The 15,444-nt window shown below is 41.7% G+C and overlaps 1 protein-coding gene across 1 annotated transcript; it reads left to right on the top strand.

Moving 5' to 3' along the window:
- Window positions 1-1,607: 1,607 nt before the first annotated feature.
- On the top strand, window positions 1,608-13,371 carry LOC127445634 (proline-rich protein 36-like). Its single transcript, XM_051705835.1, has 3 exons — window positions 1,608-1,688; window positions 2,708-2,862; window positions 9,551-13,371. Exon 3 carries the CDS (start codon window positions 12,018-12,020, stop codon window positions 12,975-12,977), a length of 960 nt encoding a protein of 319 aa, XP_051561795.1. The 5' UTR covers window positions 1,608-1,688; window positions 2,708-2,862; window positions 9,551-12,017; the 3' UTR covers window positions 12,978-13,371.
- The last annotated feature ends 2,073 nt before the right edge of the window (window positions 13,372-15,444 follow it).

Genomic DNA, 15,444 nt, shown 5'->3' on the forward strand with positions numbered 1-15,444 from the left:
TGCTTATCGAGCAAACAGGTCTGTGGATGATGCAGTCAACATGGGATTGCATCATATCCTGCAACATCTGGACAGACCTGGGACATATACAAGGATCCTTTTTGTGGACTTCAGTTCGGCTTTGAACACCATCATCCCAGCTATTCTCCGGATTAAATTACACCAACTCTCTGTTCCCATGTCTATCTGTCAGTGGATTACCAACTTTCTGATAGACAGGCAGCAGCTTGTGAGACAGGGGAAATTCACTTCCAGCACCTGTATAATCAGCACTGGTGCCCCCCAGGGATGTGCGTTCTCCCCACTACTCTTCTCCCTCTACACCAACGACTGCATCGCCAAGGACCCCTCTGTCAAGCTCCTGCAGTTTGCAGATGACACCACTGTCATCGGCCTCATCCGAGATGATGATGAGTCTGAACACGCTCAGAACGGTGGAGATGATTGTGGACTCACCCCAACACTCTCCCCCCTCACCATTCTAAACAGCACTGTGGCAGCAATGGAGTCATTCAGGTTCCTGGGCACTACCATCTCACAGGACGTGAAGTGGGAGACCCACATTGACTCCATTGTGAAAAAGGCCCAGCAGAGGTTGTACTTCCTTCTCCAGTTGAGGAAGTTCAACCTGCCACAGGCGCTGCTGATACAGTTTTACTCAGCAGTCATTGAGTCTGTCCTCTGCACTTCAATATCTGTCTGGTTTGGTTCAGCTATGAAATCAGATATCAGGAGAATACAAAGGACAGTTCGGACTGCTGAGAGGATTATTGGTTCACCCTGCCCTCCCTTCAAGAACTATACACTTCCAGAGTGAGGAAAAAGGCTGGAAAAATCACTCTGGACCCCACTCACCCAGCCCACTACCTTTCTGAACACAGAACCGTCAGGCACAGGAACAGTTTTTTCCCTCAGCTATCCTTCTCATGAACAGTTAAAACTGCCCCATTGAGCAAAAATTAATGTGCAATATACAGCTTAGTCTTTTTATATTATCCAACACATCCAACCTCTTCTGCCATTACATTCCCTTGCACTATATATAACCGATTTGTATTTAGATTTGCACTACGTATGTGTATGTGTGTATGTGTGTGTATGTATGTGTGTATATATATATATATATATATATATATATATATATATATTGTCTATTGTGTATTCTTTATATACTTTCTTTTCTTTTCAATATTTTTTTATTTTTTTATTCAATTTTTAAATATTTTTTAAAAGTCTTGTTGCTGTTTTGTATTGTTGTGTACTGGAAGCTCCTGTCACCCAGACAAATTCCTTGTATGCGTAAGCATACTTGGCAATAAAGCTCATTCTGATATATTTTTTTTAATGACAATGATCTTAGTACAGACACCTCCAAAGCAGTAGACCTGGTGTTTTCATTGATTGAGCATATTTCTTCTGTACCAGTCAACACGTACTGTAACAGTGTCCTTGCAATGTTGATCCATTCTGGTCCTTGAGAATACGTACCTTGTGCATGCACGTGAGGAACCTGGTTAATTTATGACAATGGTGACGCAATAAGCACCAGGTGCACCATAGAACGCGCTGCCAACAGAGCTCTATTTTCACACCCCTGCTCTTGACCACAAGCTCTTTTCTGGACATGGGCCAATAGTAGGACCTGGGTGAAACTGATCGGAAGGAACGCAGATTCTTAGCTATTGAAGGTAAGACATAAAAGGACAGAGGGATAAAAACAGCATATGTAGAAATGTAGCATTAGAAAGAGGAGTGCATGTGCATTTTACAATGGCTTTGAACAAGGTTTGTCGAATAAGAATTTATATTCAACTATATAGTAGATATGTTCCATTTCAAACATACCATATGTCTTTAACCTTGTGCGACCCCATGTCCACAGGCATGGACATTGTATTTTGGCTTCACTATATGCGACACATAATTTTAATTAATGTAAACCAACTGAATACTGTTCTCAAGAATCTAGACTGTCGTTTAAGGGTTAAACTTCTGCTGCACCGAGTCACGTGACACAACAGCTTGGCATTGATTTCCTTGAAGCACTTCTACGGGCACAGAGCCAACATAAGTGCCTCTGGTAATAAACCTCTTTACGTTTTTTAATTAAAACCTGTTTGGGTGTAAAGAGCAGCGTCTCTAGTTTAGTTTGATATGATGCTTTTAGTTCATAAAATTGTTGATAAAATGATGTCAACATACGCGGAAATTGGGACAATATTCCCTTAAAAGTTGAAAAAACATGTTAGTTATTTTGAATATTTATTAGTTAGTTAGTTAGTTGCATGTTTATTAGGTGCTACTACTTACAGATCAAAAGAGAAATGGAAAATGGGAGGTACTGTAAAATGGATTACAATAACCTGATCTGGGAACAAACCCTCAAGCCAAATCCTAAAAATCTGACCATAAAACAAAATTTGCACTCAGAACTGAAAGGCCATAGAGAGCACAAAAACAAATAATTCAGAAACATGTTCAAAATTATAAAATAAAAGGCTTTCTGCAGTGCTAATCAATCAACCAGCACAATTTTAACTTGAAGATTTCAACTACAGATATTTTTCAATGAGAAACTCTTTAAACACTACACTTCAAATTTCATATCCCTGCGTTAAGATTGATGACTACTTGAGAAACATCTGCTCTGACCACAGCTTGTATGGAGCTGTGTGAGTGGCTCTTATGTGGAAGTTTTCTTTTTCAGTAATAGCTGATACTGCAGCATTGCACCCCAGATCTGTGAGTCTGCACCTGTCTCTTCACTAGGCACTAAGGAGGAACGTCACACTATTTCAAGCTCTCACCAAGCCAGTGAAGCACCCTTCAAACCAACATTACTCCCTCTGTAACAAGACACAGGTGCAGTATGACTGTACTACTAAAGCCAATTAACAGCGTTGTCTGCTTCAAGAGATTACTGGAATTTCGATTGTGCTTAACAAACCATGGCCAGATTTGAGTCTGTGGCCTTTGATATTGAACGAAACTGGTCATATGACTTAAATCCCATGCACCAACTCACTGTAGGACTTAATAGGACCTTGTCATGGTGCATGTATATTTTAATGCAGCACAATTACATAACCTTACTACTCTCAATATGGTTGGACTATAGCTGTAGAAAACCTTTCTTTAGTTCTATTTGTATGCTATATAAAGCCATGCAGCGACTGCCCACTTCCATGATGCACTGCGAATGATGAAATCAATCGGAGTCGGTCTCCCTTCACTCTGAAACATACTATACTGATATACTTACATCTGAATATTTTGAAATAAACTTAAAATATATTGTTTATACACATATACTGTACATTAAAGATGCTAAGTACACAGTTTTTCAACTGTCTTTTTCTCCGATTTTACATTTTTTTTTGTTTTTGGCTTCAAATCAAAGTTTGTAATGTTGTGATTCACACTGGAGCTGTTTGGTTTTTTCAAGGCTTAAAGCTCTTTTTTTAAGGATTTTATACGCAAAAACATTATGGGAAAAATACTTCCGGAACAAAGACAGCTGAAAACATGGGCACACACTGTTGAGCTCTATAGATGTTCTCTGAGCATCTAAATGATAAGGGTTAGAGAATATAATTTTAGTCTCTAAATGGGGTGCTGTATTATTCATTGAAAAATCTGATGTACTGTATGTCTCTCAAATTGCCATTGTATTGTTTGATGTTAAATCAAGGCTAAATTGAAGCCATTAGCACAATGCAGTTAGTATAATAGCAGAATAGCTACAAAGCCAGTGCCTTTCTTCCAAGCATGATGTAAGCATTCTTCCATAATTTAGTGTTATTATTTATGCTTCTATCCATTGTGAATTCTGCAGTTATGTCTGAACAAAGAAGGGGCGGTTTACACAAGATGCAGACTTACGCCCGTGTCACATCGGTGATTGGTGCGTGAGCAGAGGATCCCACAGTGGAGGGAAACCTTAGCTCCTCCAATACTGTGGCTGGTTGAAGGGAATTTGATAACGTTTTTGCCTTTATTGTATCTAGGCATAAAAGATGAGCACCCTGGAATGTATCTACAGCAGGGATGCTGACAGAATAAACCTTTTCCCTGGTATTTTGAAAATGGGGAAAAATGTATGAACATAGGGGGAATGTTTATTTGAGAAAACTGATTCGCCACAACGGCCCCAGCATTCTTTATGGGTGGACAACGTGTGGTGCTAATGTTCACTATGTGTGTGCTTGATGAACGTTGAATTCTGTTATGCGAGTCTTGAGACCTTTGGTCATGGAGACAGGGGCTGAATTCGGAATGTGTTTTTTTATTGTTCGCTCCCCAGCGTAAGCTGCGGGGGGAAACTGAACTATATTCTGGCTGTCGGGTGTTCGAGGTGTGAAACATGGCAAACTCAACCCGATGCTGTCAGAAGGGAAAACAGGAACGACACAGATATGTTTGTATGGTCCGGTTTCGCTCACCAAATGGGAGCTCACCCTTCGTTTCACTGCAAGTCTGTCAGGCTCGCTTCTGGTGTCCTGCCGGCCACATAAATGGAGCCGGTCCAACATCCAAACGCTTTCGCGGATGCGCCCGTGATGGCGAGAATGAACGAGGGTGACAATCCTTCTGAGGGGGTGCAAAACTCGTGTCCGGTGCCTTATGCGGTCTATTCAGCGGGCTATTCTCTCTCTCTGTGAGGAAGCATCTGATGGAACGCGGCAGTCTGCTGTTTTACAGAGCAGAATTTTTCCACCACCGACTGGACTGCATCACCGAACAGTCTGGATTGTGACACAAGGGTGTTCATTAGAAAGGCCTTGTCCTGGTCATGAATGTCTGTGAGCGTAAGCCACAGATGCTGTTCCACCACCACGAGGCCCGCCATATTCCAACCAACTGAACAAGCAATATGTTTGATAGCACTTAGTGCTAAATCAGAAGCTCAGCGCAATTCCATGATGGCCTCAGCATCCAGTCCAATTCCCTCATCTAAATCCCTCATAAAATGGTAAGCTTTCAAAACTGCCAGCGTGTGCAAAGCCGAAACTGCCTGGCCCGAAGCCTGGTAGGCCTTGCTCAACAAGGACGATGTAACCCTGCACGGCTTCAAGGGAAGAGTAGGCCTCGATTTCTATGTGGTTGCTGAAGTATATCCGTGGTAGGAAGCTCGGCACACATTAGAAAATTCAGAGACCGATTGATTCGTGATCCTGGCCAAGTAAGATTGATCCCAGGACTTCAAAATCTCACAATGGAGGTCGCGGGACGGTTTACAAGCCGTCCACCACGTCACTGAGTGATAAACTAGCAGCTGCTTTCTCTCCCACGATCGCGAAATCAGCTTTGGGGCCGTCACTTTATTCTCTCTCTCTCTCGTACTAACCACACACACACACACGCGCGACCCCTCACAAACATTCTCGCACACATTTTTGGCTAGTAGATAGCTTCGTGATAAAGCTCAGCTTTGTCCCTAAGCTACCATTGACTGGTTTCTCTCCGCCCACATTCGTGGCCATATTCTCTGGCCGGAAGTCTCGCGTGACATACTCTCCACGAGAGTCATGTCCGCCATTTTGTGCACGTCCCTCCTTACACACACACACACACACACACACACACACACACACACACACACACTCTCACAAACACACCCTCATGTGTTATAGGATTATTTTGATTTCCATATCTAATCATATCACTGTTTAGTTTGTAGTTGTAAGTCGGAAGTTTATTGACTGCATTGTATTAATTATTAATTGATATTACTGCATAAATAAACTTTGTTATACTTCAAAGAGAAGTGTTTTGGTTTGTTTTGCATACACCTGTGTCATGCTGACGGGATGTCAGTGCTCGGATTCAAGACTTCATTCATTGTTTTTTTTTTCCCGAAAATCGATATTCTTCGGATGTCAATTTTCCTAAGAAAACAATCTAATACTGAGACTGTTATACTATCTAGTTATTAGTCCCTGATTCCAGGGTGGTGCCCCATCAATATTAATCCTTATTAATATTCTATTGATTTTTGATCATTGATAATTATCTTTGATGATTGTTGAATTTGAATGATCAATAAGCTAGTGTTAATTTTAATTAATGTTTCATCGATGTTAATGATTAGTGATTATCTTTGATAATTGTTGATTTAAAGGATTAAAAAACTAACATTGATTCTCATCAATGTTCTATTGATTTTAATAATTAATAATTATCTTTGATAATTATTAATTATTGCTAATAACCAAACCCGCTCCTAAACGTAGCGCACTACATTTACTGGAGCCCCATATGAGGTTTTAATGAGTTAGATTCAATTAATTAATTTAAATATTAATTAATAACTAAAGAAATGATTATCAATTATTTCTGATAGTAACACTGATCTAAACAACCAGTAAAGCCCTACACCCGTATGCTGTGAATTATGGCGGGAACCCCAAGCCACAACCAGTGCCCGCTCCTGCCACAGTTAACGAGCCAGTGCCCGCGCCTGCCACAGTTAATGAGCCAGAGCCAATGCCTGTAGCCTCGACCGTCCCAGAGCCAATGCCTTTAGACTCGACCGTCCCAGAGCCAATGCCTGTAGCCTCGACCGTCCCCGTAACCACGCTTCCTGCTGACTGGAAGAGGAGAAGGAAAAGGACATCTTCTCTCCAGTTGCTGCCAGTGCTCACGACCACGGAGGTCGTTCCCCAGTTTCTGCCCGTACTCACGACCACGGAGGTCGTTCCCCAGTCTCTGCCCATGCTCACGACCACGGAGGTCGATCCCCAGTCTCTACCCATGTTCTCGACCATGGAGGTCGATCCCCAGTATCTGCCTTTACTCTCTACCACGGGAGTCACTTCCCAGTCATCCACAGCTCTCAGCCCCGAGCCTCCCATGGACTCTTCCCTCGATCCTCCCAAGACTCAGCCTTCCACGGCCTCATCCCTCGAGCCCTCCATGGCCTCGTCCCTCGATCTTCTCATGACTCTGCCGTCCATGGCTTTGCACCTTGAGCCTTCCCTGGCTCTGCCTCCCATGGCTCTGCCTTCCAAGTCTCTGCCCTCAGAGTCTTCAACAGCTCCACCCACTTCCCCAGAGTCGTCTCCTCCAGCGGTTCCACCTCCTGACCCAGTCCCTGCCCTGTGACTGCCTCCCAGGCCTCCTGACCCAGTCCCTGCCCTGTGGCCATCTCCCAGGCCTCCTGACCCAGTCCCTGTCCTGCAGCTGCCTCCCAGGCCTCCTGACCCAGTCCCTGTCCTGCAGCTGCCCCCCAGGCCCCTGGATCCATTCCCAGCCCTGAAGCCACTCCCCAGGCCCCCAGATCCATTTCCAGCCCTGAAGCCCCCCCCCCCCAGGCCTCCTGATCATCCTCCTTGGATCCTTCTTCACCTTCTGCATCACCGTACACTCTTCATATGTCTTTGGGGCGCCAGGAGTCATCCTTTAAAGGAGGGGCGGGGGGTTATGTCACAGTATGTCTCCTTCATGTTTTCCTAAGGACTCTTATTTTGAAATGTTTCCCCGGACTACATCTCCCATAGTGCACTGCCCTCATCACTGCCATCTGTTCCTCATCTTCCTCACCTGTCTTCCATTCCCTCATTAGTTCCTTTTTGTATGAGTATCCTCTAGTTTTGCCCATTCCTTTGTCAGTCCTTGATGTGTTACCTTGAGTTATGTTATGATGTTTAGCTTTATTGTTTGTTCCACTCCAGCGATTGTTATTAAAAGATTTAAAGTATTTACTCCTGTGTCTCCTCTTCCACTCCAAGAGCCCAGCATTACAATAATTCATTTAAACAATAGCACCAATAATTTTATTGTGAAAATTATATTTGTAACATTAACTTATTCAGTCCCTGAGCAATTTTGAGCTACCCTTTAAAAAAAAAAAGAAAAGGTAGCTACTGTACACTACAAGCTATTAGCAATATGGCCTTAACCACATTAATGCATCACCATTAAAAATATATATAACTATTATAATTAACATTTGGACAGATGCACCATTATGTAAAAAAATAAAATCAAAATCAAAAACATACTGGTGATCAGCAGCATTTAACTAAATATTCAGCAACAAATAAGAAGACGTGATATGATGTGGAGGGTATTCTGCCTGAAACTCAAATGAATCATCCTTTAATACCATTCATCTATGAATTATCCAAACAAATCCATTCATTAAAATTATTTGGACCTCCCAGTACCTCATATGTGGGAGAGGATTGTTTGGGAGAGCTTTCATATACATGAATTGTCTAAACAAACCTATTCACTAAAATAAATCAACATTTTAATGATTCATATGATAGAGCAGTTTAGGGGAGCACGTTTGATCAGTTTCTTCTCCTTGAATAGTATGCAAAAAGTTCAAAAACAAAGTGCTCATATGTGTGAAAGCATCTGGAAGATGTTCCAGACACGTTAAATTTTTCTAGGACAGTCAAAAACCGAGACGATCCTGGAAATGTCACACATGTCACAAACAGATTTGCCAAATCAAAGATATCAAAGTCTGAAATCAAAAGTCAGAGATTTCAAAATGAACCTGAACATTCCACATCAAATTCTTCCTAGATTCAATTATTATTGTCATCCATGATAGTTTTGTAGTCCTATACTCTACTACACTAAACTATATGTCAACAATTGTCTCATTTTTATCTATTTTTTGTTTTGCATAAGGAATTTGAGGAGAAACAATGAGACTTAGTCAATATTTAAAATAAGCATGAAAACTCTCTTGAACCTCTGAACAATAAAACGTTCTTCTGTGAATTCCAAAACAGATGACAAATACATGTTTTATATAATGTGCAACAAAGACAGTCAAATTCCTTTATATTCTTTTATCACAAGCTTCCTGTCACCAGTTTTTTTCTGTTCTTGCAGTTCCACAATGTTTGGAGACAGATGTAAGCTGCAACTTCACTCAGTTATATCATTCTTTTATCCACCTAACACGCTGAAGAAATGACTTCGCAGCTGTTTCACCAGAATAATAACCATTTCCCATTAAACATAGAAGAATGATTTCACATAAACAAGCCTAGACCTGTGTAAGTGCAGAAACATTGCTGTGATTTAAAAGGACAAAATGGAGTTGCCTGAGAAGATGGATTGCTGGTACATAATCGTTTCTTTTTGCTTTTGTAATTGATCAAAATGGTATCGGTATGCTATCGCTTTTCAGATATGTGGATTTTAAAAGCTAGTGTATGAATGAATGTGTACACTTATCATTACCTCCAGGACATGCACAGAATCCAAACCTGTCAGCAGTGTTGCAGGTATTACAACAAAATATGTAATTTAACATGTCAGTGCGAATGGGGAGACTTTGAGTAATGGTATTTGAATAGACCATGCCTGCTGGAAAAAAACAAACAAACAAACAAATAAACAAACAAAAAAATATCTTATGGTGGTTAACTGGTCTCCAAGTCTCCCCAAGCTATATGGCTGGTCTGTTTTGCTGGTTTTAGATGGGTTTTGGACACTTGTCACCTGGTCAGCCTGGTAGACCAACTAAGAACAGGAAACCACCTTAGCATGGTTTAAGCTTTTTTTCTTTTTTCTTTTTTAACAGGGATATTGCACAATGTGCATTCTCACACACTCATGCTCGCCCAGCTGGCTATTCCCCATGATGAATTGTAGGGTTATTTTCAGTGCTTTCTCTTGGCGGAAACACCTAGCACTGATTGGGGATCAGGTCACATTGGCACCCGAGATCAGCACATCTAGTATGAGTCTGGGTGAGCCTGGGCTCCTTGGCACTGGGCAAGCTGCTAAGGTTGCTTGTATAGGACACCAGATGGAGGGCTGCAGATCCCTAGTACAACTGACTGTCTGGAAACTGAGAAAAGACCAATAGGAGGCCTCAACAAACCACTAAACATAAATTATAAAATTTACAAATATGCATTTGCCAGACACCTTTATCCAAAGTAACTTACAGTGGTAACGCTTAGCAATAAGGTTCCATTTATTAACATTAGTTAACAACATAAGTTAACATGATACTAACAATGAACAATATATTAACCATTTATTAACCTTTGTTAATGTTAATTTCAGCATATAAATACTGTATATAGGCTGTGTCTCGTTTGGAAGGATGCATCCTCCGGAGGTCACATTTGTCAGCCGCATACGTCATCGAGGCTGTCTCTTTTCAGAAAAGCGAGTAGGATACTTCAAATGCAGCCTTCAAATGCGACCTTCTTTCATGGGAATTCGGAGGATGCATGAGGTGTATCCTTCGTGGGCACTCACAACCTACAATTCTTTGCTTCAATGGAAATGTCTAAAAAAAAATACGCCAATTTGCCTGTAAATATGATGTTCAAATGCAAGGAATGTTAATTCCCAAGTTGAAGTACCTCAGTAGATGGGTGCAGAGTATATAATATGTATAATTATATTAATATATAATTAAAATAAAGTATTAGACTAAAATTACACATGTAAAATCTATTTTCTTTTCTCTTTCCATCATTACAACTCTCCTAAAGTGTACCTCATACATTCCCTTCCAGAGGGACTTTGTTCCCTTCTCACTCAAAGCGCTCACGCTTGTTAAAGAGTGGCGTGCTGTCATAGCAACCATGTTATTTTCCATTTCCGTTTGTCCTATGAAGGCCGTTTCGTTTAAACGAGGCTTGTTTAAAGGAGGACACTCGGTATACTGCAGCCTTCAAAGGATACATCCTACCTAGCATGCAGCCTTCCAAACGAGACACAGCCATACACTCACTGAGCACTTTATTAGGAACACCTGTACACCTACTTATTCATGCAATTATTTAATCAGCCAACTGTGTGGCAGCAGTGCAATACATAAAATCATTCAGATACAGGTCAACAGCTTCAGTTAATGTTCACATAAACCATCAGAATGGAGTAAAAAAATTGATCTCAGTGATTTCAACCCCGTGGCATGATTGTTGGTGCCGGATGGGCTGGTTTGAGTATTTCTGTAACTGCTGATCTCCTGGGATTTTCACACACAACATTCTCTAAAGTTTACTCTGAATGGTGCCAAAAACAAAAAAACTTCCAGTGAGCAGCAGTTCTGTGGAAGGAAATGCCTTGTTGATCAGAGAGGTCACTGGAGAATGGCCAGACTGACAGAAAGGCTACAGTAACTCAGATAACCACTCTGCACAATTGTAGTGAGCAGAATAGCATCTTGGAATGCACAACACGTTGAACCTTGAGGCGGATGGGCTAAAACAGCAGAAAATCACGTTGGGCACTTTAGTAGGACCATAGTGTTCCTAATAAAGTTTTCAGTGAGTGTATATACATACATATACAGATATATTAAAGGGGCGGGTTTACCCCTTTCTCTTCGGCCTATTGATAAGTTGAATAATTTCACTAACAATTGTTATAATCAAAAAATTAAGCAAGAGTTTTATGGTATTTAAGTTTTTTTAAAGAATAAACCTGTCATGTGTATTTTGTTGATTCATGTCTTTTATTTTGAAAAGTTTAGTTTCTTTTCCCTTGTCATGTGATTTCATGTTTTCCCTCCATGTTCATGTGTCATGTTTTCCTTGGTTCATTGTTTAATTATCTTGTTAGAGTTCTGTTTGTTCATTGGTTTATGTTCTCCCATGTCTTGTATTTAAGCCCTCATGTTTGCATTGTCTAGTTGCCAAGTATTGAATGTGTATGTGTATAGTAACATTGTTTATAGTCAAGTCATGTTTATAGTCAAGTCATGTTTATAGTCAAGTTCATGTTTATGTTTTATGTTTCACGTTTGTAGTTAGGGTTATAGGTTATCACGTTTGTAAATAAACTGCACTTGGGTTCTCTACACTTCGTCATTATCATCGTCTTCATCATTGCCAGTGCCAGCATCGTTACAGAATACTTGACCCGCAATGAATCCAGCAGTTTTACTTCTGCGCCTACATCAGGGGAATCGTCCCCTGGAGGACTATGTTGAGGACTTCTGCGGTCTAGCCTGCCAGGTGGACTTTAATGAGATTGCCCTCAAAGTCTGTTTTAGATTTTGACTGAATGAGTCCATTTCTTTTAAGATGCCTGGCGGTCACAGTTCCCTCAGTCTGGCTCAATATATCGACCTCACCCTACAGATCATTGGTTCCACGTTCACTGTGGGGGAGGTGGATGCCGAGCCAGAGTTCCACGACATGGCCGCCGCCGAGCCAGAGTTCCACGTCATGGCCGCCAAGCCAGAGTTCCACGTCATGGCCACCAAACCAGAGTTCCTCATCATGGTCGCTGAGCTAGCGCCATCTTTTGCTCCATGCCACGTCACAGCAACGCCTCAGCCTGCTCCATGCCACGTCACAGCAACGCCTCAGCCTGCTCCATGCCACGTCACAGCCACAACTGAGCAGTTGGACCTGGAGTTGGTTCCCACCCTTATACACACCCTTAGTTCTCCTGAGCAGGCAAGGGGAACTTTCGGCCCTCCAACCCCGCCTGGACCCTGCGAGCCCTGGACTTCTCCTTGGCCTGTCGGTCCCTCGACATTGCCTCAGATCGGAGTTCCCTCGGCTCCACTGCGGTCCTTCAGCCTGTCGGCTTTGCCGGGGTCCCTTGTCCCTCTGGCTCCTCCTTGGTCTGTCGGTCACCTGTCTCTGCTTTGGCTCTCCGATCCTCTGGCTGCGTCTCATCCCTCCGATCCATCAGCTCCACCAGGGACCTCCTTCCCTACGGCTCCACCTTGGTCCTCAGTCCCACCGGCTCCACCTCAGTCTTCCAATCCCCCAGCTCCTTCTTGCTCCTCCGAGCCTCCAGCACCGCCTTGGTCCTCCCTGCCATCGGCTCCACCCTGGCCCTTCGAGTGTTCGGCTATTTTCCGGGCACAAAGTTCCATGGCTCTGCCGCTCGAGTCTCTCACGGCTCCGCCTTCCATGGCTCTGCCCCTCAAGCCTCTCATGGCTCCACCCCCCACGGACTCTGCCCTGGTCACATGCCACACGCCTCAAGACACACCACCCCCAGCTCCCTACAGAACTTTGAATTTATGAATCATGTTGAATTATGTCAAGTTTTACGTGTTTTGTTTATGTGTTGGGGCGTCGGGAGCTGCCCCTTAGTGGGGGGGATATGTCATGTATTTTGTTGATTCATGTCTTTTATTTTGAAAAGATTAGTTCCTATTCCCTTGTCATGTGATTTCATGTTTTCCCTCCATGTTCATGTGTCAAGTTTTCATTGGTTTATTGTTTAATTATCTTGTTAGAGTTCTGTTTGTTCATTGGTTTATGTTCTCCCATGTCTTGTATTTAAGCCCTCATGTTTGCATTGTCTAGTTGCCAAGTATTGAATGTGTATGTGCATAGTAACGTTGTTTATAGTCAAGTCATGTTATAGTCAAGTTCATGTTTATGTTTCACGTTTGTAGTTAGGGTTATAGGTTATCATGTTGGTAAATAAACTGCACTTGGGTTCTCTACACTTCGTCATCGTCTTCATCATTACCAGTGCCAGCATCGTTACAAAAGCACAGTATAAACTGAATTATTTTGTAATACATTTTTTAAATCAAAAGTTGTATTTGTTAACATTAGTTAATGCACTATTAACTAACATGAACTAACAATGAACAATAGTATTTTTAGGAACTAACATTAACAAAGATTAATAAATGATGTAAAAAATACTGTTAATTATAAAGTTTGTGTATTCCCTAGGAATTGGACCCATGACCCTAGCATTGCTAGTGCCATGCTCTACCAGTTTAGCTACAGGAAGACAAACTCTGATGACCTAAAAACATACTTTGTTCTTTATTCTCTCATCTGAAACAGTGGTGTTTTTTGAAGATTCTGCCAACAATCAAACCACAATTTAATCATATGAACACTCTCACTGACACAAACAGTACAAACCCTTCTTTGTACTGTATGTCCTTGTGGGGACTGCCCATTCACATCTATTTTTCATTTATTTGTATGCATTTTGGCAGACACTTTTATGCAAAGTGACTTGCAGGGCATTCAGGGTATACTTTTTTTTTTCAGTTTGTGTGTTCCCTGGGAATCAAACCCATGATTTTGGCACTGCTAGCGCCATGCTCCACCAGCTGAGCTACAGGAACATATTTTAAGGATAAGTGTAATTTTGTTATGTTGAAAATATGTTCTTCTATATCAGTTTAATATGCAGAGAGAACATTTGTAGGTTGACTTCCTCAAAGAATATAAAGAGTGGCTTTGATGTGCTTTTAAAACTGCTTTTTTGGATTGAGCTGCCCAACATGGCATAAGTTTGGGGTGCAACTAACTGTACAAAGCTGTTTAGATGGGATTTGACTAGTTTTAAAGTTTAAACAAATGCCAAGCCTTCAGTATTTAAATTTGTTGCATAACTCATCCTGCAAAATGTATGCTATGGACATTAATGATATCTCAAATCATGGGGGAGCCAGTAAGAAACTACCTAACAACCACCCAGAACACCCTATCTACCACCTTGCAACACCATAGCAACTGCAGAGTTGTAACCACCCACAAAACCCTAACATTGTGGCAGACACAATCAACCGCCAGTTGTAAATTCTGCCACCAGCCAATTGGTAGTGTATGATTTAACACCAATCATAGTGTGTGTGTGTGTGTGTGGGCACACATGTGCGAGTAAAGTGTTCCTGACAGTGTGCCCACTTTTAATGAGAAACACCTGGCCCTCATTCATAATGGAGGGCGGATTTCATATTAATTTGGTGGCACTTCTGTCTGTCTTGGGTGATGTTCAACAGTTGTACAACTCCAGTCTCAGCCGCATAATAAAGCACACTTCCCTCTTTTTTGAACCCAGAGATGGGATTTTCATTGTTCATTTTCTCTGGGTATTGAAGGCTACCACCTCTATAATGTTGACATTTTTGCCAGAAAAGCTGCAAAACTTGGACTCCAATTTCACATCTGATATCTGGAATAAATGATGCATGTCTGCAGAAATTTGGGGCCTAAAACTGTCAGAGCCAGGATTCGAACTTGAGTCTCTGGCGCAAGAGTCTTAATTTCCACCACTGAGCCACAGTAGGGAGATGAATCTGACAGTCAGACGTGTTCTTAAAAGAACTCAGAAGAGTTAACAAAAATAGCAAAAAGGGTACAAAAAGCAATTTCTTACTGACAACCACAAAACAGAAAAATCTTTCGTCCAAAAAAGGATCCAAAAGGAGGAAAAAATATTCTCCAAAGAACTGGGGAAAAAGACACCAAATAACAGCAAAAATAAACACAGGGAAAAAACAATCCAAAAGGCATTCAAAGTTTAGTACTTAGAACTAGAGCAGACTTACGGCAGCAACTGGCTAGGAACATCAATAACCAAGCAAAGAAACAAAAGGAAGTGATCAGCTTAAATACACAGCCCAGAACGAGGCACATGTGAAAACAATAACACACGATACAATGGTGGGAAACTGAAATGAAACACAATGAGGGCCTCTAGTGGCCAAAATATAACATTAAAGCAAAAAACTCT

This window comes from Myxocyprinus asiaticus, chromosome 9, assembly GCF_019703515.2.
Source record: "Myxocyprinus asiaticus isolate MX2 ecotype Aquarium Trade chromosome 9, UBuf_Myxa_2, whole genome shotgun sequence".
NCBI classification, from domain to species: domain Eukaryota; kingdom Metazoa; phylum Chordata; class Actinopteri; order Cypriniformes; family Catostomidae; genus Myxocyprinus; species Myxocyprinus asiaticus.